This window comes from Microcaecilia unicolor, chromosome 9 (assembly GCF_901765095.1).
Source record: "Microcaecilia unicolor chromosome 9, aMicUni1.1, whole genome shotgun sequence".
In the NCBI taxonomy this organism is placed as follows: Eukaryota; Metazoa; Chordata; class Amphibia; order Gymnophiona; family Siphonopidae; genus Microcaecilia; species Microcaecilia unicolor.
In genome coordinates, this window is record NC_044039.1 from 192,931,930 (window position 1) to 192,958,982 (window position 27,053).

Sequence of the window (27,053 nt, forward strand, 5' to 3'; positions counted from 1 at the left end):
TTCCACGGGGGGCCCAATGAACACCAAGGAGGACGAATCAATTTAACTCCCCGCAGAAAACGGACCACATCAGGTGCAGAAGCCAAGGACCTCCCTTGAATCCTTCCCCAGTAACAAGACAAGGCCGCAACCTGCACCTTCAAGATAGACAGGGCCAAACCCCTGTCCAAACCATCCTGCAAAAATTCCAACACTTCCATGATCGAAGTGCAAAAGGGGAGATATGCCCGATCCTGACACCAATGCTCGAAAAGCCTCTATACCCGTACATATGCCAGAGAAGTGGACTGTTTGCTGGATCTTAACATTGTAGCGATGACCCTGGAAGAAAAACCTTTCTTCCTCAACCTGTTCCTTTCAAGAGCAAAGCCATAAGTGAGAATGGAGATGGGTCTGGCATCACAATCGTACCCTGACACAATAATACTGCCTCTGTCAATGGAATCGGATCTGCTTCTGCTCCTTGAGCAGGGACCTTCCCTCTATGTTAAATTGTACAGCGCTGCGTAACCCTAGTAGCGCTTTAGAAATGTTAAGTAGTAGTAGTAGTAGATGCACCAGATCTCTGTACCACGGACGACGCGGTCAATTCGGGGCTACCAATATCACCAGACCTGAGTGACGCTTGATGCGCTGAACTACTCGACCGACCAGAGGCCAAGGTGGAAAGCCATACAGCAACTCCTGAGGCCACGGCAGAAGAAGCGCGCCGATCCCCTCTGCCCGAGGATCTCTTCTTCGACTGAAAAAGCGTTGTTCCTGTGCACTGCCTGCTGTCACCAAGAGAGCCATCACTGGAAGAGCCCATTCCAGCACAATGTGAGAGAAAACTGACCACTCTCCGGGATCCAGAGTATGTCTGCTCAGATAATCCGCGTCCACGTTGTCCACTCCGGCCATGTGCCCCGCCGAAACAACCTGAAGATGAAGTTCAGCCCAGCGAAAAAAACTCCGTTGCCTCCTCGGCGGCAGTTGACATAGGCTATGGCCGTGGCATTGTCACAGAGAACTCTGACGGCCTTGCCAATAAGCAGATCCTGGAAGAACTGACGGGCCAAGCGGACGGCCCGTGTCTCCAACCAATTGATGGACCACTGCGCTTCCTCCAGAGACCACCAGCCTTGAGCTACCTGACCGAGACAATGAGCTCCTCAGCCTCCCAAGCTGGCGTCCGTGGTGAGAGCTATCCACTCCGGGGATTCCAAAGGCATCCCCTTTTCCAGGTTTGGCGTGTGGAGCCACCACCACAGGCTGAGACGGGGAACCCTGGTCAGAGGCAACTGCATCTCCAAATCCTGTGTTTGTGGTGACCAACGGCTCAGGAAAGCCAACTGCAAATGTTGAATGTGCGCCCTGGCCCATGGAACTACCTCTATGGCCGCCACCATCATCCCCAGTACTTGAAGGTAAGCACGGGCCGTTGGCACTCTCTCCGCAAGAAGCCGACGAATCTGTGCCTGCAACTTGGAGATCCGAAGCGGTGGTAAAAACACACGGCCCCTTACCATATTGTAAAGGACCCCCAGATACTCCAGAGACTGCGACGGACTCAGATGACTCTTGGCCAGATTCACAACCCAACCAAGGGACTCCAAGAAACTCACCACTCGAGAAGTTGCTGCTTTGCTCTCCGCCCTTGATTTGGCTCAGATCAACCAATCGTCGAGATAAGGGTGCACTAAAATGCCCTGCTTCCGCAAAGCTGCTGCTACTACCACCACCACCTCCTTGGAAAAAATAAAGGGAGCTGTCGCAAGGCCAAAAGGCAGCGCACAGAACTAAAAATGCTTCCCTAAGACAGCAAAACGAAGAAAACGCTGATGAGTCGCTCGAATGGGAATGTGCAGATAAGCTTCCATCAAATCCAACGAAGTGAGGAACTCCCCACGACATGCTGCAACCACCAGGGCCATATTCTTGGCTGACGCTTGCAACAAGTCGTAAAGCGCATCGGACAAAAAGGACGATCCCATCTCTAACTTGGCTAACTCCTGTACACAAGAGGTCCTGTCATCCACCGAATCATCCAGAAACGTTTCAGCCACCCACTCCTGAGAAATCATCTCTCTGAGGTCCTTATTCATGGGAAAGGACTGTGCCTTTTGCTGAATGCCCTTGACCAAGGGGTCCACCTGCTTCACCTCTCCCACGGGAACCTCTGTCTGCTCAAACCTGAGAGTAGAAGTCACCTGATCTATAAGCTCCGCAAGCTCATCTCTATGAAAATTTCGGACCACTGAGGGATCCTCCCCGGGAATCAAGCTATCCTTCTCCTGAGAACATTCAAAAAGATCAGCCTCCCCAATCTCACTGAGAGCACACTCAGAACTTTGTATAATTATTGTAAACCATTCAAACATTTTTCTTAAGGGCAGTGTATCAAATATATAAAACCTGAAACATGTACTTTGAAAGAGTTGACAGCCAAATCACTCATGAGGCTCTTGAACAAAGGCCAAAATCTGGGCCTTGGATGTTCAGGTAGAGCAATACCACTTTGAGAACACCAGGACTCACTCTCCAAAGTCTCGTGTATGCTACCAAGGTAGATCTATTCCTTGCTTGAAGGGTTATAACATCATTAGCATAACCTAGCGTTTTCAAGGGCTAGGCTGTAACACAAAACAAGACAGAGCCTCCGTTACAACTGGACCTTGAAATAAAAACAAATTGAATTGCGATACCAAGGCAACCTGGGTCAGTCCAGTGCTACTAACGTGACCAAGCCAGGACTAGCAATCCTCTGCAAAACCCACCCCAGTATGTGCCATTCAAGGCCAGGGTTGAAGTAAAGCATCCAGACCCACTGAGCCCAGCTCTCATTTCCTGCTGTAAAACCCGGACACTTTCACACTGTGCTTGGTGGCCATGTGATCCATGAATGGGAGACCCCATCACTCCATTATTAAGATGTCAAGAAATATACTTGTACATTTCAAACTCCTGCTGTGTGTGCTGCTGAGATCGCCACTAGAAAATGCATGAACAAGCATGGCAGCCTCCTGTGCCACTGCTGAACTTTTCATTTCTTCTTGCCCATTAGCCACCATCATGGTGTTGCTGGAAAATACTCCGATTGCCTTGCTGAACAATAACGTCTTGAATGCCTCTTCAGCTCTTCAAATGGTTCTCATCTCCTGGCAGATTAAATCGATTAGCCTGCCTCGCTTCGTCCAGTAACCTTCGGCCAACCAACCTGGCAATGTGCCCCCCAACCTGTTAGGCTGGCGTCTGATCAGAATGACTCAAGTAGGCAATTCCAGTCTTGAGAGACTGTCCTTAGAAAACCACCAGATCAAGTTGGCCCTGGCTGCCAAAGTCCAAGGAAGACAAACCTCAAAATGAACTGAAGTTGCCCAATGGCTTAAAACAGACACTGAAGGGGACCACATCCACAGGTATGCTCGCAAGATACTATGGTTGCTGCCATGGACCCTGGTAACTGTATGAAATCTCACAAACTTGACTTCTGCTACCAAGGATTTAGAAGACTAAGCACCAAGGAAGACTTTCCCCAAACTTCTGTCAAATCAAGCTCCCAAATACGCCAGACTCTGAGAAGGAACAAGCCTGCTTTTCTGGAAGTTTATCACTCAAGAAATTGAAAAAGTTGCACTACTTACGCAGTGACTCCATTACTCATCTGCCGAGTTGACCCTTATTAGTCCTGTCCAGATATGGGTGGACTAACATTTCACAACAACTACTACAATGACTTTCGAGTAGGTCCTTATTGAGGTAGCCAACCCAAATGAAAGAGCTTAAAACTGATAGTAGTTGTTTAAAATTATAAAGTACAGAAACCTCTGATGAGACAGCCAAATTGGAACACACAGATAGGATTCCTTAAGATCTAAGGATGTGAGAAACTCACCATAGCAAAAAGCATTTCCATTTGCAAATAAGGAATCTTTTAGCATTGAGTTTACACTTTTCAAATCCAGAATTAGTCGCAAAAAAATCCTCTTTTCTTTGTAACCACAAAGTAAATTGAACACCAGCCTCTCCCCAGGAACAGTAACCACTGCACCCAACTCCAACAACTTGGTAAGGGTTCTGTGGAGCAGTAGAAATTTGGCTGCAGCCCAACAAGGTAAAAAATAAATCTGCAAGCTGGCAGGAAAGTCCCAGCTTGCAACCAAACTAACATATAAGATCCTCTGGTCAGAAATAATTTCAACCCACTTCTCAAAATCTGGATAGATGGCTGCCCAGATACTTTAGCAAGGAGGGGGTCCACCTCATTTCACTTTACAGTCTGGGAGGTACCAGAACCCCTTGGCCCAGGAGCTGCACCTCTTCTGCATATGAAAGGATGACAAAGCAAAATCTGGAAATTTTAAATGAACCAGACCTCTGTGGCCTTTAATGCTTTACATCTCAAAACTTCAACTGGTTAGAAACAGAGCATGAAGACCTTGACTTTTCCTCTGGAAAGTGCCGAGGCCTAGGTTCCCTTAGATCATTTACAAGTTTCAGAGATTCTACTCAAACAGAAATCTCCCCTAAAAAGGAAACAGATGTTTTAGAAGCTGTATCCACAGACCAGTTCTGAAGCCAAAGTCACCTTCATGCAGAGACTGAGATAACCAGAGAACTACAGTAACTAAAACTGAAGTTATATTAAGCGTCAGGCACATAATCCAGCCCTGCCTTTAAATGCACAGACTCCAGAGGAATATTCACATTGTCTTCCAAGAGTTCCAAATGGGAATGCTAAACTCAGCGAATGCAAGCTCTAGAGACACAGGCACTACACATCTCTGCCTGGAGAACCAAAGCAACAACAAAGGCCTGTTTCAAGGCAGATTTCAGCTTCCTATCCTGAATATCTTTGAAGGCAGTACCACCCTCTACTGCAATAGTAGTGTTCTAGATAATTGCTGTAATCAAGGCATTCATGTTAGCCAATTCTTGGATTTTCACCTCATGAACCAGGACACAGATTTGGCAGAGCTATGGGTAAGCTCTAAGTCCAGCTTCTGGAGCTTCCCACTTTGAAGATATTAAGACTTAACTTGCTCAATGAATAGGGAAAGCCCTAGGCAGCTTACAAATTCCTCAAAAGATAGGGTCACCAGAAGAAATAACTGAAGTACCATGGTATCCGAGATACTTGAAGCCTCCAAAGAGATTAAGCAATAATGTTAGCATGCTCCTCCCCTTCAGAAGAGCCTAACTACAGAAGGATCACCACCTTCACCTACAGACTTCTCCAGAGGACCAAATCCTTCACCTAAGGACCTCCAGAGGACCCAATCCAGAAGCTATTCTAGATCCCACACTGGGACACTTTCCCAAACCAAAACCTCTGCTGACACAGGCAACTAGTGGCTCTAGACTCTTAGGGTGACTAGGGTCCCCTGACTCTATCCCTTGTAGCTTATTGCAGTAGGAGAGGAACACCCTGAGAGTTTCTAAAGAAAACCTTTATGTAATAAAACAAAATTGTGAGAAAACCGGGCCCCCTTCCAAGGGCCTCTCTACCTACTGCCCCTAAGGGACTGAGAGCCTCAAGTGGATTGTACAAGACATGCTTCTCCAAATCTACCTCAGCCTCTGCTTGGCAATGAGAAGATGCAGCTAAATCTTAAAATGGCCAATCTTCCCACAGGCTCAGATGTAGGGGACTCTGCCCATAAAGAAAGGTGTCCACGGCTGCAGAAGGACAAAGACCTCTGAAGCAGAATGGTGACTCCTTGCTGATGTACCTTCGCTGCCAGCATCAAGAGAAGACCGATCATGGCATATTCTGAAGGGTTCCTATGGCTTTTACAGTGGGAATATCACTCAGAAATCAACTCCATTTTGCAAATATCATTGCCATGGCTAAAAGAGCATTCCTGCACAAACCACATGCAGCAACTGGCAGTTCAAAAGACAAGAAACCCAATGCTGAAGAACTGTTCTTGATTCAAACAAGGAGCAGCTTATTGTAGGGCTGGGAGCAGCCCTACAGTAGGGCTGCTCCCAGCCAAAACTCCTCTTTGTGCTACTGAGTTTCCTGAAGAAAAAGGCAGAGTTGGACATCCCTGTTCTACACAGAATATTCATCACCCAAATGCTGAAGACAGTAATACTGAAGGGCTCTACCTCCACAGTGCCCTATTAGGGCAGGCTTCCAGTTTGATTGACTCTGTTTCCTATCTTCTGGTTAAGGGATGCAACCATTGGTTCTGACTGATCTGATAGGGACAAAAAGGAAAGGGACTTCTGTATAGCAATAGTTTACTCAAAATAGAATGAACCACATCAATCCCAAATTCAGTGCTTCAGTTAAACTAATTCCTGACCACTTATGCCAATGTTTCTCAACCCTTTGTTGAAGGAACACTTAGTCAGCAGGTATACATATTGTAAAATCTCATTCATATTCATTGCGGTAATTTCGATAACCCAACTAGCAAGATGTGCCTCCATGAGTGGGAAGCACTGACCCAGGGTTCTTAATTCAGCCAATTCCCCAAGTTAGTTCATTGTTTACATGCATAAAAAAAATTTTACCATTAGGTTTGTGTTTGGATGATGCTTTTAGCAAAAAAGGATCTCCTAAGAGGCACAAAAATGAAATGAGATACTTGTGTTTTTTTCTATGGTATGTCAAACCACTGTAAAATCCTGTTTAGGAGCAGCGCTGAAAAGGTTATAGTGCTTTAAACTATCAGACATGGAGATCGTTTTTAATTCTTTCCCCATGGGGTATTTACCCATTGGAAACACCCTGCTGACTATGGATTAAATTTTCTATGCTAATCATGGCATAAGTACTTTTATCCATGTCAAAAATGTGGTGGAGTCTGGTCAGAGGAGGGAAAGTCCATAAGGCTTTTACTCTGAATGGCCCCAAGCCCAACTTCTGCAGGCATATTCGAACTTGCTCCGAAGCAGATGTACACACATACACCAAGTACCTGTTCCCCCTGCAGCCTAATTTGAAAGACAAACCCCAATGTGTGACAGGGAGAAACTATAAATCAATCTGAGAAACTCCAAACATCTGGCCTTTCCTCACTATGTACAGCACCCATCAGCAACATTATTTGGGTCCACTCACCAAACAAATAAATAACTGGACAATTACCCTCCTTTTCTTTTGAACTGTGGGCATTTTAAAATTCACAAATCTTTTGAAAGAACATACATGTCCATTTTTTAGACAGCATTTCTCAATGAACAATTTCATTAAGTTCACCAACTTGAAATTAACTCATTCACCTGATCTCTTCAGCAGAAAAGTTCACAATAGTTGGGATGAAGTTCTCTCTCATGATGATGGAACGTATCTGTTTCCAGTCTGTTGTACTTTCACCCAACAGCAGACAGATGGATTCTAGTGCAAGTTTCACTGCTGCAGGTGGATTAGCCATAGAGCGAACCTCCACCAAGTGTTGTTTCTTTATTGATTTCACAGCTAAATCACAGAATTACATTTTAGCATACTATTTAAAAAGGGTCACAGCATTACTCAAATTCAGTACAATAAGAAAACAGTAAATGAAAATAGGATTGTTTGGGAGAGAGAAAAAGTACATTTTGAAAAATCTAAACTTTTTTTTGTACTATTAGGATGTCCAAATCTAATCTATCACAGAAATCAAGCTAGTAGTAAGGTTCACACATGTACTACTCCCTGCTTCCGAAGAAGAGAGGCGACAAGGAGGAAAAGAATGTGTAAAAATGCAAAAGTTAAGATCAAAACCTAAAAATAGCACAAAAAAGCTACATTGAAAAAAACCTGACAGACAAGAGAGCAGAAGTCCAAGAGAAAAAGTGAACTTTTTTTTTTTTTTGCCATAGTCCCTAAAGATTTGTGGACACTTCTGTTTTCTAAATGTTTTTCTATCCACGATGATACATTTTGATTATACTGAAAATACTGTTTAATCTTTCCAAAAATACTAAGACTAGGGGGCATGCAATGAAGCTACAAAGTAGTAAATTTAAAATGAATTGGAGAAAAGTTTACCTCACTCAACGTAACATAGTAGCATAGTAAATGACAGCAGATAAAGACCTGTACGGTCCAACCAGTCTGCCCAACAAGATAAACTCATTTACATGGCGTGTAATTAAACTCTGGAATTCGTTGCCAGAGAATGTGGTAAAGGCGGTTAGCTTAGCGGGGTTTAAAAAAAAGGTTGTGATGGCATCCTAAAGGAAAAGTCCATAGACCATTATTAAAACGGACTTGGGGAAAATCCACTGCTTATTTCTAGGATATAACAAAATATTTAAACACACATGAATACAAGTGTATTGCTTCTTCAGCTTATTGAGAGTGGAGTAGTCTCATATATAACACACGATAAAGATTATTTGATTTTTCACCCAATGACTGGGTGTATTATCTGTGTGTATTGTCTAATCATTGACTTAACCTCCATAGGAATGCGGCTACACTTGCTGGTGACATCCTCTGGATGGATCCTATATGCAGTTCATAAACCTGTAAGGGCCCCTAAGAATATGTGGGTGCTCCACCAGCATTTTTATTTAGAATACAAGTAATTATACAACTAATATGCCTTTTAGAACAATTTTGTAAGTAACTTTGTGCTGCATCTTGTTTTTGGTTTTAGAACTGGTGACTCCCCCTTGAAAAAGTAGCCACGAAACGGGGACCTGTCGGGGTTTTAAGAGCACCAACTTGTTCAAGCTAAGTGCTGCATAAAATTAGATGATAGCATATTGATAAACAGAAATATATTTTCATATATAAGATTAGCAAAGGGTGGTGGAGGTTAAGTCAATGATTAGACAATACACACAGATAATACACCCAGTCACTGGGTGAAAAATCAAATAATCTTTATCGTGTGTTATATATGAGACTACTCCACTCTCAATAAGCTGAAGAAGCAATACACTTGTATTCATGTGTGTTTAAATATTTTGTTATATTTTGATGCTCGACAGAGCACAGGCACAATTGTTTATTTCTAGGATAAGCAGCATAAAATGTTTTGTACTTTTTTGGGATCTTGCCAGGTATTTGTGACCTGGATTGGTCACTGTTGGGAACAGGATGCTGGGCTTGATGGCAATACTTATGTACACTTACTGATTCAAACATGCAGTATTTAATAAGGTACTTACAATCTGAATGTAATATTTACACATAGCAATACTAACAAGAACAAGGTAGATAAAAAAAGACCAGTTGTATTGTATTTGCTCACCATTTTGAGCTTCAATAACAGCAGGCTCAACTTTATCCAGATCTTCCTTCACACTCATTTGCTTGTCTGCAATAACCTCTTGCTGTTTGTGCAGTTGTTCTTGAATTTCCTGGCTCATCACCTTCAAAAATATGGAGAGAAAAAAAAAGGCTAAAGAAGTGGACTATTGTTTCTGAAGCTGTTTTTCACAAAATGTAGTTTTTTTTAAAGTACTGAAATATGTAATTCATGCTAGAAATTAATGAATGAGTGGTTTCAATATAGCTTTATTCACCAAGACAGAAGTACCTAGAGTGTGAAGGCACACACTGTGCCTACTAAACCTACTCACCCCTCCAAAAAAAAATAAAAAAATAAAACCACGATCTGTCTCTTAAAGGTAAGGGCAGATATATACACTCCTGAAGCAGGCGTAAATGGCTCTTCAAAACTTTGCATGGGTGCATATGAATTTATAACGAGCTAATCTCATGGGTGAGGTAGACAACATAGGAATGCGGCTACACTTGCTGGTGACATCCTCTGGATGGATCCTATATGCAGTTCATAAACCTGTAAGGGCCCCTAAGAATATGTGGGTGCTCCTGTGTCAACTGTTGCTCATTCTTCTTCCTCATTAAACACCCTTTGATTTCACATGGTAGATGAAGGGATGGTGGCTTGGTAAAAGGTGTGAATTTCCCTGCTGTCTAACTATAGGCAAGCAAGGGAAATACAGGCCCACCTGCTAACAATGGAGCTAAGGGCCGTCCGCAATGGATAAGTTTGCTGCGCCACTAGAGCAATGGTGGTGGACAGTCTTAAAAGAGCGAACAGGCTTGCTTTGTTATGTTAATACTGGTCTGCTGGGGGATTATAAAGAGTATTTATAGGCTCATTCAAGAATACGTCTCAGTTTCCACCTGCTGGCAGGCATGCATAACCCATCCATTCTATCTCTGTCGATCTGGAGGGACGCTCAGGAAGCAGCAGCTTGAGGTAACATAATAAAGCTAGTCAACATCTGAGGAGTGTGAAGGATCTTTTACCTTAGTGGAATGAGGGTTGGGAAAATTATGGATTGATTGATATGAAATTCTGACACTACTTGAAAGGCATTTATGATGAGTGGGCAGACTACTTATGTGTGAACTGTGTATGGTGGACAACAAACAAGAGCAAGAGTGGACAATCAGGGTCCGAGGATCCCAACTCAGCTGGGTTTTCAAGATTTCCACAATAAATATGCATGAGATCTCTGCATTCAATGGAAGCAGTACATGCAAACAATCTCATGTAAATTCATTGTGGAAATCTTGAAAACCTGAATGGGTTGTGGCCCTTGAGGATCGTGGCTGCTCGCCCCTGGACTAGAGCTTGCACTTCACTAACTCGTGTAGCCAACTTCACAGTGGCTAGGAACTCCTCCTCCCATGTAAGATGCTTAAAAGTAGCCTGCCTCATAGGTTTGAAAGGGTTTTCAAACAGCTGTGCCAGAACAATGCTTAGATCCAAGTCAGCCACATGTTTCATACAATGGTAGGTGTAGCAAGAATGGTCTGTCCTTCAACAATGACATGAAATGCCAATTCAGATAAGATGAAATCAGAGAAGAGGTTTTGAGGCCCTAATTAAAGAAAATAAGCTAGAACATCCTGAACTGGGCAAGGGATAAGGTTTATGTTACTTTCCTTGCTCCAATGAGCAAAACAAGTCCATTTGGATCTGAAGGACTTTTTAGTTTTAGCTGTCAGGAGTCTTTCAACAATCTCCCAGATTTCTTTTTATACTGGGATGTCATCTAGATTCTTGTAAGGTCCTCCTGAAGTTTCTCAATCTGCATGCAATTATTCAAAGTTGTTAAATTTTGTGTTGTCTGAAAATTTGATCATCTCAATCATTACCATTTCCAGATCATTTATAACTAGATTAAAGGCATCAGACTCAGTACAGATTCCCTGTGGCACAACATTACTCACCATCCTCCACTGAATTATCTGTTTAACCATATTCTGTTTTCTTTTTATTTACCAGTTCCCAATCCACAACAGAACACTGTTGCCTATCCCATGGTTTTTTTTTTTCAGTTTTCTCAACCTAAATATCTAAAACCTTTTTTGTTTTCATTACCGCTCTAGGGCCCTACCAATTAAATTTTAAGGGAAAAGACTATTTAAATGAAATTAAAACCAATTTTATCAATACCTAAGCTATAAGTCATCAGATCTCTCAGTTTTTCCAGAACTCTGCTGTCACTGCCATCAGACATTTTGTGAAAACTCTGGGTGAAGGGGAGAGGCCAAATGGGAGCACGTGGTCCACTAGGAAGGTGAAGCAAAGAAACTACCAGTGGCTTGGGCGAATAAGAATATGGGTTGTAGGTATCCTTGAGATCCAGGAAAGCTAGCAGATCATTTTGTCTCAGGAGTGGCAGGATTGTGGCCAGGTATTCGATAGCTATGGATGTTTACCATTTAGAAAATCTATTATGAATGAGAAATTATACATGAAGCAAAGAGAAAGTTAATGGTAAATAGAGTAATAACCAATTCAGGTAATAATTAGTTGAGATATAGTTGTTCTTTGTGAGGGTTTGTTTGAATAGGAACGATTTGAGGATTTTGCTGAATCTAGTATATTCCTGTATGTTTCTTATTTTGGTTGGTAAGGAATTCCACCATTTGTTTCCTGGGTAAGAGAAGTCTGCAGAGTGGACAGTCTTGTAGATCACTTTTTTGCAATTTGGGAGGTGTAGTCTGAGATAGGTTGGACGTGCAGTGTCGTCACGATGCAATTTGTTTGTGCGAGGGTTCTCACGGCAGTCTTGCTAGGGGCCCTCCCCTAGAGTACTGCTTTACTTCCCATCAGTCAGTTCCTGGGCCGGTCCAGAGAGACGCTAAGGAAGGAGAAATTGGTTCTCACTTGCTAATTTGCTTTCCTTTAGTCCCTCCGGACTGGCCCAGGTCCCACCTGATTTTCATTGCTGATAGTATTAAAGGTAGTTTGTTGATTGATTTTGTTTTTGGTTACTTTTGCATATTGGTTCTGGAATGTCGCTGCTTTGTGCGTTTCTTAAAAACAAAAACATAAGAGGCGCAATTTGCCAGATATCTCTGTGAATGTGCAGCACAGTGGTTCTGTGTAATTTCTGGCACATTATTGTTCTAATTACCTGGCTACTCAGACTCCCGGAGGCACAGAATAGTTTTATTTCTTTCCTCCTCCTTCTTCTTCTGCTTTATCTATATACTGAATCTAGGGCTAGTTGGCCAGGGCTCTTATTGGCTCTCTAGAGTCAGAGTTCTCAGTCTCCACCAACTGGAAGGAGTGCATAACCCATCAGTCAGTTCCTGGGCCAGTCCAGAGGGAAGGAAGGAAAGCAAATTGGCAGGTGAGATCTAATTTCTCCTTAAGCAGAGGGTTAAGGAAATTTGTAACTGCACTGTGTAGCTCTGAATAATACACAGGTTTGCATGGATATTAACCAGTCAGGGCTATAATAACAAAGGAGTATGTTAACCATTGTACAGTCTCCGTTCTTGGCACTGAATCACTATGCTTTACTAACTGCCATTGCTTCTACTTCAACCACTATCTCCTAAGCTGCTGCATTTTGAGCAGCTGCCACTGTTATCCTCCACTTCTGATTAACCAAAGTGTTTTAACGCTATTCTATAATACTGGTTAACATCTTCAATGAATATTCATAATAGAAATAATTTTGTAGTGGCCCATGCAGATGCATGTTACACTTAATGTTAAGTGCATGTCTCTCTTCTACTCATTGTAGAGAGCTGCTGAGAAAGGTTTGACTTTTGTGGATGGTACCAAAATCTATTACAGGATTGATAGCCTGGCAAGTGTAGAGTTTGGCAGCTAAAATTTAATACTAAAATGCAGGGTTATGCTGTAAAAACCCAAAGGAGCAATTCAGTATAGATGTGAAGTTCTGTGCAAAAAAGAATGGGACCTGGGGACGATTGATCTTAGGTAGTCAAATAGTAGGTAAGGTGATGGTAAAGCTAAAAGGATGCTTCAGTGATTTAAGAGTAATCAACAGGAAAAAGGAAATGCTAGTGCCTCTTCATAAACCTTTGAGACCTCAATTGGGTTCATGTATGCAGATCTGGAGAATGCACCTTTAGATAGGAGAAACTGGATGTAGTCTATCCGGGGGGCAGCTACTAAAGCATATGGTGTCATATTTGGAAAAACAAGATATGAAAGCGCCAAACCCTTACATTGGCTCCCAATCAAAGAACGAATTGCGTTCAAAATCTGCACCCTGGCTCATAAAATTATTCATGGCAAAGCCCCGGCCTACATGACAGATCTCATAGATTTACCAACCAAGAACACAAACAGGTCAGCACACACGTACCTAAATCTCCACTACGCAAGCTGCAAAGGACTAAAATATAAATCAACATATACATCCCGCTTCTCCTACATAAGCACGCAACTATGGAATGCACTACCAAATGTCATGAAAACAAAGCACGACCTAACAAACTTCCGGAAATCATTAAAAACCAATTTGTTCGAAAAGGCATACCATAACTATCCAACCTAGTCACCTGAACCCTACAACACAACGAAACCTATACCAGATCTGGACAAAACTTAACTCTGCCTCCTAGACTATCTAATTCGCTCTGTCAATTATATAACTTTAATGCAATACCACTCTGTATTTCTCTAACCGAAATTGGCAATCACCAATACGGTACTTTGTAAGCCACATTGAGCCTGCAAATAGGTGGGAAAATGTGGGATACAAATAAATAAATAAATAAATAAAATCTGAATTTTTCTTAGACATATAAATTTAGGTCCTTCAAGTAAAGAATGGGAATGAGGAAGTTGGAACTCTTTTCCTTTCTGGCATATTGGTACTTCAACTATAAACCCAAAATAGTATATACTCCTGGATATAGGACAACAATACAAAAATCAGCAAATATAAATCATGTTAAATAATGCATCATCAACATACAATGAAAACACAATGTGAAAACCCTTATAATTGAATATGAATGTCCTCCACATTGTGGCATCTTTCCCCAGTACCCAAAGCAGTGACAATGAAACTCAGCACAGAGTCTGATTCTGGAGACCATTTGGAAGATTGTCAGACATGTTGCAATATAAGAGCTACTTCAGGTAAGTTTGAGACATGATTGTTTTCTATATTGTAAAATTCTTTATGAAAAGTAAGTGGCATTTTAAGTGGACCCTTTTTCAAGGGAGAATATTTGGTGATGTTGAAGGACAATCTGTATCTAGATTATATCAACAGCTGATGTTTGGCTTACTGAAGTATAAAACTCTCTCTCGCGTGCTTTGTAGGTACTTTTCCATATGTCAAGTTTTAAGTTCTAAAGAACCTGGCAAACTGGAAACTAGAGATTGTGTATTCTCATGACCTTTAGTATGGAATGGAAGTCTCCTTTAGAGTCTGGAGCTTCTGTAGTACCTAAAGATAGTGCTTTTATCATTTTAAGCAAAACTTTTGTACATTAGAATTTTATTTATACACCACCTTTATCCAAAGTGGATCTATAAAAAAACACAATAAAATAAAAACAAGTACAACTTTGAGGACAGTAAATAGGACATTTCTGTGGGTAAGTGACATTACTTTATTCTGTGCTTGGTAACTTAAAGATTGAGTTTAAAAGAGGAATTGTGGGATATTGATAAACAGAATTAAAAAAAAAAGAAGAAGAAGCAAACTTTATTAGTCTCCATACCCCATAGTTTTAAAACTTGAATTTTCTGCCACAGCATTAACAGTCTATAAAAGGCACAATATGGTCTAGTTCAGTCCTCCTCATTATTATTACTGTTACTTTATAGGTATATGCACATGCATATGGGTTTGTACACATTTTTTACTTACAAATTCACTTATCTATCCTCTTTTTGTCATGCCCTTCCATCTCTGGTTGTTACTGCCCTTGCATTGCCAACGCATATTAAGTAGTTTTTTTTTTTCAAGTTTATCAGTTTTTTTTCCCTTATGCATTCATACACATTCACTGTTTCTCACTATCACTTTTTTTACCTCTCTTCATATTTTTTATTTTTACTGTCAGCACACTCATCATATACCATCATTTTTCACATATAGTATGTAGTTTTATCTTTTATATTCATATCTTCTGACAGTCCTATGATTTGACGTTTGAAATATATACTTTCCTATAGCCTATTTTTCGTCATGCATTTGAAAGTAACATGTTTATCTTTATTTTTATCCCATTTTCACTTTTCCCATTTTCCATAAGAGCACTATCTTTACTGTTATCTCTCTGCTTCTTGTTTCATACTTTCTGATTTAATATAATCATTAATTCAATTCATTTTACTGCACGTTTCTTTATTGTTTTTATGTTATTGATAGACCCCTGAGGAAGGCTTTTATGCCGAAACACAGCCCGTGAAGGGTCAAGATAGTTCACGCATTTGATGAGTAACACTGAGGGGCATAATCGAAAGGGACGCCAAAGTTTTGCTGAGGACGTCCTCACAAAACGTCCCGGTGGAGGGGCGGGGAAACCCGTACTATCGAAACAAGATGGACGTTCATCTTTCATTTTGATAATACGGTCTGGGACACTCAAATCCTGAAATTTAGGTCGTCCTTAAAGATGGTCGTCCCTAGACTTGGTTGTTTCTGATTTTCGGCGATAATGGAAACCAAGGACGCCCATCTCAGAAACGACCAAATGCAAGCCCTTTGGCTGTGGGAGGAGCCAGCATCCGTAGTGCACTGGTCCCCCTGACATGCCAGGACACCAACCGGGCACCCTAGGAGGCACTGCAGTGGACTTCATAAATTGCTCCCAGGTACATAGCTCCCTCACCTTGTGTGTTGAGCCTGTGTGTGTACTTTTGGAAGACTGTTGAAGAATAAATGTTTTTTTGAAAAGGTCCTGGGAACTGTAGCCAGCCAAAGGGCATTGCTGGTGAAGCCAGTGTTTATCGATACTAAGCTCCTTCCTAAATGAACCCTGACGCAGCTAGAATCAGCGACTACTATAGCGAAACGCTGGCCAACGTCGGCAATAGGAACAAGCAGCTTGTGGCAATCACGAGAGATCACAAGAGATCTACTTGCAAGCTAAGTCATGTATTAAATATCACTTTTGTTTGAAGATCATGATATTTCAGTAAAGATTTGAATATTTCATAAGATTTGGTACTGGGAATTGTTGGGGGTTTTTTCAGCCTATGATGAGGTATAGATCCTCTTAAGACTGAGTAATTGGTCACCAGGATTGATTGATGCTTGGAAGATTGTACAGATCTCAAGCACCTTGAGGCTTTTTCCCCCCTCATATTTTCAGTCACTTCATTGGCTTCCGATCAGATATCGCATACAATTCAAGCTCCTCCTCCTTACCTACAAATGCACTCAGTCTGCGGCTCCTCACTACCTCTCCACCCTCATCTCCCCCTATGTTCCCGCCCGCAACCTCCGCTACTACTACTACTATTTAGCATTTCTATAGCGCTACAAGGCATACGCAGCGCTGTACAAACATAGAAGAAAGACAGTCCCTGCTCAAAGAGCTTACAATCTAATAGACAAAAAATAAATAAAGTAAGCAAATCAAATCAATTAATGTGAACGGGAAGGAAGAGAGGAGGGTAGGTGGAGGCGAGTGGTTACAAGTGGTTACGAGTCAAAAGCAATGTTAAAGAGGTGGGTTTTCAGTCTAGATTTAAAGGTGGCCAAGGATGGGGCAAGACGTAGGGGCTCAGGAAGTTTATTCCAGGTGTAGGGTGCAGCGAGATAGAAGGCGCGAAGTCTGGAGTTGGCAGTAGTGGAGAAGGGAACAGATAAGAAGGATTTATCCATGGAGCGGAGTGCACGGGAAGGGGTGTAGGGAAGGACGAGTGTGGAGAGATACTGGGGAGCAGCATAGTGAATACATTTATAGGTTAGTAGAAGAAGTTTGAACAGGATGCGAAAACGGATAGGGACGCTCACAGGACAAAGCCCTTCTCTCAGTACCCTTCTCCACTACTGCCAACTCCAGGCTCCGCTCATTCTGCCTTGCCTCACCCTATGCCTGGAATAAGGTGAAATTAGATCTTACCTGCTAATTTTCTTTCCTCTAGACCCTCCAGACCGGTCAAGACGCATGGGTTATGTCCTCCTACCAGCAGAGGGAGACTGAGAAAAACTGAACTTTTGAATACTGTATATATAACCTGTGCAGTACATTCACTAGCCAGTATAACCCTGACAAAGCAGAGAAAACAAAACACCAACTGGAACTAATAACCCCGTACGTGGTAATTGTCAATTGGACACTTTCCTCATATCCTTCATTGTGTCCTTCAGATAGTGTGTGCTTCCACAGGTGGACTAACAAACACGGTCACACCTGACCAGACTTATCCAAACCAAGTCTGAAACCATAGAATTCACACTCAACAGCTGCCAAGATAGAACAACAGACTACAGACCTCTTGGCCTACAGTACAGACAGGGCGGGCCTTGACCGGTCTGGAGGGTCTAGAGGAAAGAAAATTAGCAGGTAAGATCTAATTTCACCTTCCTCCACGACCCTCCAGACCGGTCAAGACGCATGGGACGTACCCAAGCAGTAATATCTTAAGGGCGGGAACCCCGTAGGCCCGAGGTCAACACCGCAGCCCCAAACCCTGCCTCTTCCTTGGCATGCACATCAATCCTGTAATGTTTAACAAAGGAATGCAATGACGACCAAACCGCCGCTCGACAAATATCTAACGGAGGAATCAAACTACTCTCCGCCCAGGAGGCCGCCATACTCCTGGTAGAATGAGCCGAAAATTCCTTAGGGACCACGCGGCCCTTCAGCAAATACGCCGACGCAATTGATTCCTTCAACCATCTAGCTATCGTAGCTTTGGAAGCTGCCGCGCCCTTCCTTGCACCACCATGGAGAATGAACAAACGATCAGAAAGCCTATAGTGACGAGTTCTGGAAATGTAACAGCGCAAGACTCTGCGCACATCTAACTTAGCCAGTCGACGCTGCTCTGCATCCCCGGCCAAGTCACCCAAAACTGGCAGGGAAATCACTTGATTCACATGAAACTCTGAGACCACCTTGGGCACAAAGGACGGCACCGGGCGCAACGAAACCTTCTCCTTGGAAAAGGACAAAAAGGGCTCTCTACAAGACAAAGCCTGAAGTTCTGACACCCGCCGAGCTGAAGTAATAGCCACCAAGAACACCGTCTTTAGGGACAGATCCTTATCTGAAACAGAAACCAAAGGCTCAAACGGCGGCTTCACCAAAGCATCCAAAACGAGATTCAAATCCCACGAAGGCACCATCCGCCGCCGCGGCGGGCGCAGTAACTTAACACCCTTCAAAAATCGAACCACATCAGGACTAGAAGCTAACGACTTTCCCTGGATCTTCCCACGAAAACACGACAAGGCCGCTACCTGTACCTTCAAGGAAGACAAGGCCAAACCCCTGTCCATACCATCCTGTAAAAACTCCAAGACATCTGTCACCGACGCCCGAAAGGGCAGAACCTGCCTACCTGCACACCAATGCTCAAAAACTCGCCAGACCCGGACATACGCCAACGATGTGGACCGCTTACGCGAACTCAACATCGTATCGATAACTCTGGCCGAAAAACCTTTCTTCCTTAACCTGTGCCTCTCAAGAGCCAGGCCGTAAGCGAGAACCGATCCGGATCTGGCATAACTATCGGTCCCTGACACAACACCCCTGAATCTGACAACGGCAGAGGATCCGCTATCGCCAACCGCACCAGATCTCCGTACCACGGCCGACGCGGCCAATTCGGGGCTAACAGAATCACTTGTCCGGGGTGTCGAGCAATGCGCTGAATCACCCGACCGACCAACGGCCATGGGGGAAACACATACAGCAACTCCTGCGGCCACGGCATTAGAAGCACATCTATGCCTTCCGCTCGAGGATCTCTCCGGCGACTGAAAAACCTCTGAACCTGAGTATTGCGGGCCGTTGCCATGAGATCCATCACGGGAAGTCCCCAGACCGACACAATGCGATTGAACACTGACCGATGAAGCGACCACTCTCCTGGGTCTAGCGCATGTCTGCTCAGGTAATCTGCCTCCACGTTGTCTACTCCAGCCACATGTGCCGCGGAGAGCGCCAGAAGATGAAGCTCCGCCCATTGACACAACAGCGCCGCCTCCTCCGCGACCGCCTGACTTTTTGTGCCCCCCTGACGGTTGACATAAGCCACGGCGGTGGCGTTGTCGGAAAACACCCGGACAGCTTTCTGCCCCAGCACACTCCGAAACGCCAGAAGCGCTAGTCGAATGGCCCGGGTTTCCAACCGATTGATGGACCACTGAGCTTCTACCTGAGACCAGCGTCCTTGAGCTACCTGACCGAGACAATGAGCTCCCCAGCCCTGAAGACTGGCGTCTGTGACGAGAACCACCCACTGCGGAGCCTCCAATGGCATTCCCTTCTGTAGATTGCCTGGGTCTAACCACCACTGGAGACTGCGGCGTGGGGAAACCGGTAGCTGAAGGCGTACATCCAACTCTTGCGACAGAGGCGCCCACCGCCTGAGAAGAGCTGACTGCAACTGCCGCATATGCGCCCGGGCCCACGGGACTACCTCTATGGTGGCCGCCATTAACCCCAGGACTTGCAGGTACTCCCGGGCCGTCGGAGCCGCCTCCGACAGAAATAGCCGAATCTGACTCTGCAACTTGCGAATCCGGGGGCCTGGCAGAAAGACCCGACCGTTCCTGGTATCGAATAGAACCCCCAGGTACTCCAGCGACTGCGACGGCACCAGGTGACTCTTGCCAAAATTCACTACCCAGCCCAGAGACTGAAGAAAATGCACCACTCGAGCAGTCGACTCCTCGCTCTCCGACTGGGACTTCGCCCGAATCAACCAGTCGTCCAGATACGGGTGCACCAGAACCCCCTGCTTCCGCAAGGCCGCCGCCACTACCACCATGATCTTGGAAAACGTTCGCGGAGCCGTTGCCAATCCGAAAGGCAGAGCACAAAACTGAAAATGCTTCCCCAAAACCGCAAAACGCAGAAAGCGCTGATGAGCGGCCCGAATGGGGATGTGCAGATAAGCCTCCGTCAGATCCAAAGACGTGAGAAACTCCCCTTCCCGCACCGCGACAATGACCGACCTCAATGTCTCCATGCGGAAAGTGGGGACTCTGAGGGCTGCATTGACTGCCTTCAGATCTAGGATAGGTCGAAAGGCATCCTCCTTCTTTGGGACCACAAAGTAGATTGAATAGCAGCCCAAGCGGCGCTGAGTGGCGGGAACAGGTACCACCGCCCCCAGACTGATCAGCCGCGCCAACGTGTCTCGCACCGCCGCCCGTTTGAGTCTGGAAAGACAAGGGGACTCCAGGAACCTTTCGGGAGGCGGGCCGTCGAACTCCAGAGCGTACCCGTCTCGCACCACTTCGAGAACCCACTGATCCGATGTGATTTGGGCCCAGTCCTGGTAAAACTGACTCAGCCGAGCCCCTACCCGAACCAGGGCCTGGACCCGCACACCTTCATTGTGAATTACGCCCTGAAACCTGTCCTCCCTGTCCTCCCGCGGAGAAATCACGGCCTCCGCGCCGATTCCCCCGAAAGGACTGTGTTCGCTGGAAAAACCGACCTCTAAAGGCCCCACTAGACCTCCCGGGCCTATACCGGCGAGCCTCCTTAAACCGACCTCGGGAGGAAGTACCCCTGAACGCCGCCTTAGGACGAAAATCCGGAAGGCGAGGGGCCTTGGCATCGCTGAGACCTTTCACCAACTTATCCAAATCCTCACCAAAGAGCATGGCCCCCTTAAATGGAAGAGAACAAAGCTTAGCTTTGGAGGCCGCGTCTGCGACCCAACCTCGCAACCACAGCGCCCTACGTGCCCCCACCAGCATAGCCATATTCTTGGCCGAAGCTCGGAGCAAATCATAAAGCGCATCAGACAAAAAGGAGGATCCCATTTCCAATTTGGCTAATTCCTGTACCCCGGAGGTCCCAACCTCCACGGAGTCATCAAGGAGTTTCTCGGCCCAACGGAAACACGCTCTCGCAACCAGCCCCCCACAAATCGAGGCCTGCAGGGCCAGGGCCGACAAATCAAAACTCCGCTTGAGGAAGGCCTCAAGTCTCCTATCCTGGGGATCCCGGAGAGCAGTCCCCCCGTCCACCGGTATAGCCGTGGCTTTGGTGACTGCTGTCACCACCGCATCCACTGTGGGAGCCTTAAAGGAATCTCTATCTTCCTGTGGGAGCGGGTACAGCCTAGCCATCGCTTTAGACACTTTACAGGGAGAATCCGGCGAAAGCCACTCTTGAACTACCATATCCCGGATGTCCTTATTCATGGGAAAAGACCGAGCCTGCCGCTGGATCCCCTTAACCAAGGGATCCACCTGCCTAGCCTCCCCCAAAACCGCCTCTGGCTGTTCGAACTTAAGGGTGGAAGAAACCTGCTCAATGAGATCTGCAAGCTCTTCCCTGTGAAAAATTCTCACTACCGAAGGATCCTCCCCAGGGACCACCAATTCCGGCTCTTGAGGACCCTCAAACCCCTCAGGATCCGCGCTATCACTCAAGGCCCCTTCAGATCCTACAGGGGAGAATCCCTCCTCGTCGTCCCACTCAAAACGAGGCCTCTTAACCGGGGCCGCACTAGCCCCCTCCCCCAAAGGTGGGGGTCCCGCCTTCCAGGCTTGAAACAGGGTCCATACAAAATCCGGAGGAAAGCCAACGCCTCCTGGACCCTCCGGTGCCAACTTCGGGGCCGATCCGGGAGCAGCCGGGCCAAAAACAGCTGATTCCGCGGGACGCGCGGAATCCAAAATGGCGGCCGTTCCCGCCAAAACTAAATTCGTAGAAAACGGCCCTGCCGACGTTGCTGCCACTCCTGACACCCCCGAACTAGCTGGGGCCTCCGCTATTAACACCGGGGGTGCCGCCACCGGCGCGACCTGCTTTGGATCGCCGCACAGCCGGCACTGACCTCCCGGCGTCTCTATGCCCCGACGCGAGCACGCGCGACAGCGAAGGAGTTTGCCCGCCATATTTCAAAGCCCCGACCGGCGCAAACACTCTTTTTCACCGCTTTCCCCCACAACAATTAGCCTCTCTGCTCTCTCTCTGCTTCGCCAGCAATAGGAACGGACCTGCCGACCGTTCCTATGTAAAGAAAACTGCAGACGACTTTTAAAGGGATATCACCCATAAAACTGCAGACGGCTCTTAAAGAAATATTACTAATTTCTTTTGGCAGCTGTAAAGTGGGGGCTCTCAAGGCTACAATCAGAGAAAGCAGCCGAGGCACAAGCTGCCAGCGTCTCCAAAGAGAGCAGCACAGGGGGAGGGACCTGAAAACAGGTGTGACACCCCAGGGGGAAAAACTGGGCCCCACCGGACCCAGGGCCCCGAAGCACTTTTTTTTTTTTTTTTTTACCACGTACAGGGCATATGCCAAACCAATAAACAAGGAAATAAGAGGAGAAACCCCCTTAACTATAGAATCAAACTACCTCACCAGACTATTAAAGACTGCACAGGCTGTCCATCTACCTCTGCTGAGACTGAGAAAATACTGGCTAGTGAATGTACTGCACAGGTTATATATACAGTATTCAAAAGTTCAGTTTTTCTCAGTCTCCCTCTGCTGGTAGGAGGACATAACCCATGCGTCTTGACCGGTCTGGAGGGTCGTGGAGGAATCTTCCTTTACCCATACGCCATGCCCCCTCCCTACCCATCTTCAAATCTCTGCTTAAAACTCACCTCTTCAATGCTGCCTTCGGCGCCTAACCGAAATATAAAATACCCCAATCTATCCACCCTATCAGATTAACTGTTCACTCGTCCTCTAGATTGTTCACTTGTCTTTAGTTTGTTCTCTTGTCTTTTAGATTGTAAGCTCTTTGAGCAGGGACTGTCCTTCTATGTTTGAATTGTACAGCGCTGTGTAACCCTAGTAGCGCTTTAGAAATGATTGTTGTTGTTATCTGCAATAGTGCCAATAGTTAAAAAAAAAAAAAAAATATAGAATTTATTACCTTTTTCTTCTCAGCTTCTTGTTGATCTTTTACCATCTTTTTCAGTTTGTCATTTGCTGCTGCATTCTTCACTTCTAACTCCTGGCTCTTTATTCTCAAGTCCCGACGCAATTCTTCCACCTTAAATACAAAATAGGCTAACAATTAGTATGAAAAAAAAAATCTGAAGAGAACATACTAAAACTTTTGAGATTTAAAGTAATCTATTCTTCATGTGTAATCTGTGGTCTCAAATGACAACTGCATCTTTCAAACACATTTACATCTATCCACTAACAGCTACCTTAAAAACATCTGTCCGAGATCAATATGGCTATTAAATCTTGTAATATATATATATATCTATATATATATATATATCTTGTAATATATATATATAAAAGAATAAAAACCCAGAAGAAAGCATATTTTTCTAACTTAAGTTCCTACCTGATCAACAGTTTCTTTGATTTTTCTAAGACCAACATTAAGGTGCATTTGCTGTTCTTCCAGCTCGCTGCGTTTCTCATTGAACAAATCAGCATAATGATTGATAAAATCCAAATAATGACGAGGGGTGATTGCCATGGTCCTGCCTCCTCGTTTTGCTAAACGGGTATTAGCCTGTAAATAAAAGGAAATGTTGTATATTAGCAGTCTCCAGTATTAAATTCTGCAGATACAATTCAGCTTAGAGGAGCTGATGGCACCTACAGGCTAACCAATTTATTAAAGCAAGGGCTTTCAAGGACATGCACTGAAGTGGATGCTTACCTGCTTAAGATATTTACTGTTCACATCCAATTCTTCACAAACTTATTCTGTATATACTATTAGAAATAATTTTTCAAACACAAAACTGAAGCTCACAGATGACTGAAATAAAAAGCAATTGTGAACCAGCCTAGCAAACCAGCATATAGAAGGCCCAGTGTCTATTTACAAGCTCAACATTTGTGCCCCAGACAGATTGGAAATGCTATGGTGGCAGCATTCATAAGGAATCTCAGCCAATACTGGGTTCTAGAGGGAGCTACGGTTTGGCCAAAGAATCTTCACTTCAATGGTAGTCTGGAAGGTTATAAAAATAGGAGAAATATCCCAATAAATGTGAATGAAAGCTCCATTTGCTGGTTTGTGAGTACAACCCACTAATCTGGACTGATCTACTACATAATAAGGAGATGTACACTAAATTCCTTGCAAAATACATATTTAACAGTGGAAGTGAGGAACAGCCTAGTAGGTCTGCGAACCAGGGAAGTCAAGTTTCAAATCCTGCTTCTCCCACCGATGGTTATTGTGACCTAGGAAAAGCCACTTCACTTTCACTGCCTCAGGTAGCACTGAGTGCGAGTCCGCTTAGGCAGGAAAATGATTTGTGAACCTGAATATAACGTACCTTGTGCTCAGATCTGGAGAAGCCAAGTAATAAATCTGAAACAGCTAGTCTTTGCAGTGCTATTTCAAAAAGGAAACACTGTTCTACCATGTGTCAATACAAAGAAAAAAGAAAACTTAACAAGGAAGAATGTAGAGCTCACCTCTTTATTAGAAGACGAGCGCAAGACGAACTAGATTTAGAAGAGACAACCCTCAAACTAGCAATGCGCAGGGGAGGGGGCAGAGGTAGTATATCCCGGATATATCTTGCATTATTGGGTAGAACAGACCCTCAAACTACTTATCCTAAGAGGTGGGAGAGGGTGTTGCAATGTGCACACCCTAGAACAACATGGATGAGCAGTTATAAATATTTACTCAAAGCATCCCCAGCACAATCTATCAATGAAAATGGGCATAAATTACTATACTGGTGGTATTATACCCCAGATAAATTGCAAAAGATATATCCGTGAACCTCGGGACAATGTTGGCGGGGATGTGGTCTCCAGGGCACGTTCTACCATATTTGGTGGACGTGTCCGAAAGTGGAATTGTTCTGGGAGGCAGTAGTGAAGTTGGTAAATACAGTGCTGCTCCAACCATACCCAAAGAAGGCAGAACACTGCCTCCTCCATTTCCGGCCCCGCTCATTTCCCAGTGGACAACATAGATTGGCTACTCAATACTTTGTAGCGGCCAAGATAGCCTTAGCTCAAGCCTGGAAACAAGCAGAAACACCTGCATTGCAAATGATAACTCAAAAAGTAGACTTTCTATACCAGATGTCGAAATTGACCGCCAAGAGGAAAGGCACCATGAGAACTTTCACGAACATCTGGTCAGCATATGAACAATCTCAAGAGCCGGAATCAATACCACTGACTGAAGGAGGGAGGGAGGGAGCGGGACCATAGAATAGATACAGGTTGATGATATCTGATATTGTTTCGTTATGTTTGTAACTTGCTGTATTATCAATAAAATATTTACAAAAAAAAAAAAAAAAAAAGAATGTAGAGCCCACCTGATGAAGGGTTTGATGAACAAACACACAACTATTTATGATAGCCTCTCTGTGTGATGGTGTTTGTGGTAATTTATCATACACTATAGGCATATAGTCTGGAACAATGTAGTTTGGTTTCTCAAGATCCATTTTACTAGTAAATTCTTTCCCAACTTGATACAGGGCTTCAGTTGACCAGTCACCAAACCAATTCAACACACACCTGAAATGAGATCAGATCAGAAGAGAAATTGCATTTGAACATGCCTTCTTTGTATATTTGGTTATCTGTGCCCCAACACATATTGCAGTACTGCTGACTCATAATAAACATATAGTCAAATCAAGTACCATCAACACTCAAAAGATGTAGCAAAGGGAAGTTTGGGAGATCTGTTCATGCCCTTTTGTGAAAATCTGTTTACGATTTGCTTAGCGTGAAACTGCCTTCTATATCAGTAAGTACACAGGTTTTCAAAAGTACATTGAGAGGTTTTCACTATATTGCTGAAGTGCAACTTGGCTTTGAAATTGCCATGGAAGTTATATCTGTATAAAAGCTACTGAAATGACACATCATGGAAGGATAGATTTCTCTTTCAAGACTATTTCAGATGCTGCATTGACATTCACTATACAGCCTCTATATTTACTGCAGCAGACCACTACATAATTGAAAAAGGTTTAGTTAAGGTATTCAAAGTGCACTCTAACTAGTGGCCTGATATTTCATTTTAGATCTGGGAATGCTTCAACATCCTGATTTGTCATCAATCTGCAAATACTACTACTACTACTAACTAGCATTTCTAAAGCGCTACTAGGGTTACGCAGCGCTGTACAATTTAGACATAGAAGGACGGTCCCTGCTCAAAGAGCTTACAATCTAAAAGACAAGACAAATACAGACAACCCTTTCATTACATTGTATTTGAAGCTCTTCATTATATTTAAGATCAGCAGAATATTCACTGAAAACTATTAATCTGTCCCTCTTGGTACACATTCCTTCACTGCCTCAATCACCTGTTAAAAAGAGCCGGGGAAGTAGCAGCTCTATCCTTCAATCCCTCCGAGGATGGATTCATGGTAAAAACAACATGGAGGTTGCGAATAACCTGACTGGTGAACCACTTATATAACTCTTCATGAGAATCAAGCATCAAGCCTTCCTTCTGCGTGCCCTCCTTGCATTGCGTCATGAGGGTGGAATACTCATCACCTTCAAATAGGCCAGGAACCTAACCCCAAATAAAAAGGTACACCTTTAGTTTAATGTCATGTGCACACTGAAGATATAATACAAGAAATACAAGAAACAAAATTCTGAAGTTTTAAAAAATTGCCCTGCTCCCATTTATAGGTGAAAGCATACATACCATTTTACAGTATGAGTACTTCAAGCCACATAAAATGGGTAAAGTTAAGTTTGGAAAGGGAAAATAAATAT

At 44.1% G+C, this 27,053-nt stretch overlaps 1 protein-coding gene across 2 annotated transcripts in view; it reads right to left on the reverse strand.

Moving 5' to 3' along the window:
- DYNC1H1 (dynein cytoplasmic 1 heavy chain 1) overlaps positions 1-27,053 on the reverse strand; it is a 415,182-nt gene that overhangs the window by 142,133 nt on the left and 245,996 nt on the right. For both annotated transcript variants that reach the window (XM_030213839.1, XM_030213838.1), the window contains exons 47-52: positions 26,630-26,844; positions 25,622-25,826; positions 23,662-23,835; positions 23,233-23,352; positions 9,180-9,300; positions 7,216-7,411 (exon numbers count right to left, since the gene is read on the reverse strand). In XM_030213839.1, coding sequence (XP_030069699.1) covers positions 7,216-7,411; positions 9,180-9,300; positions 23,233-23,352; positions 23,662-23,835; positions 25,622-25,826; positions 26,630-26,844 — 1,031 coding nt within the window. The remainder of the gene's footprint in view (positions 1-7,215; positions 7,412-9,179; positions 9,301-23,232; positions 23,353-23,661; positions 23,836-25,621; positions 25,827-26,629; positions 26,845-27,053) is intronic.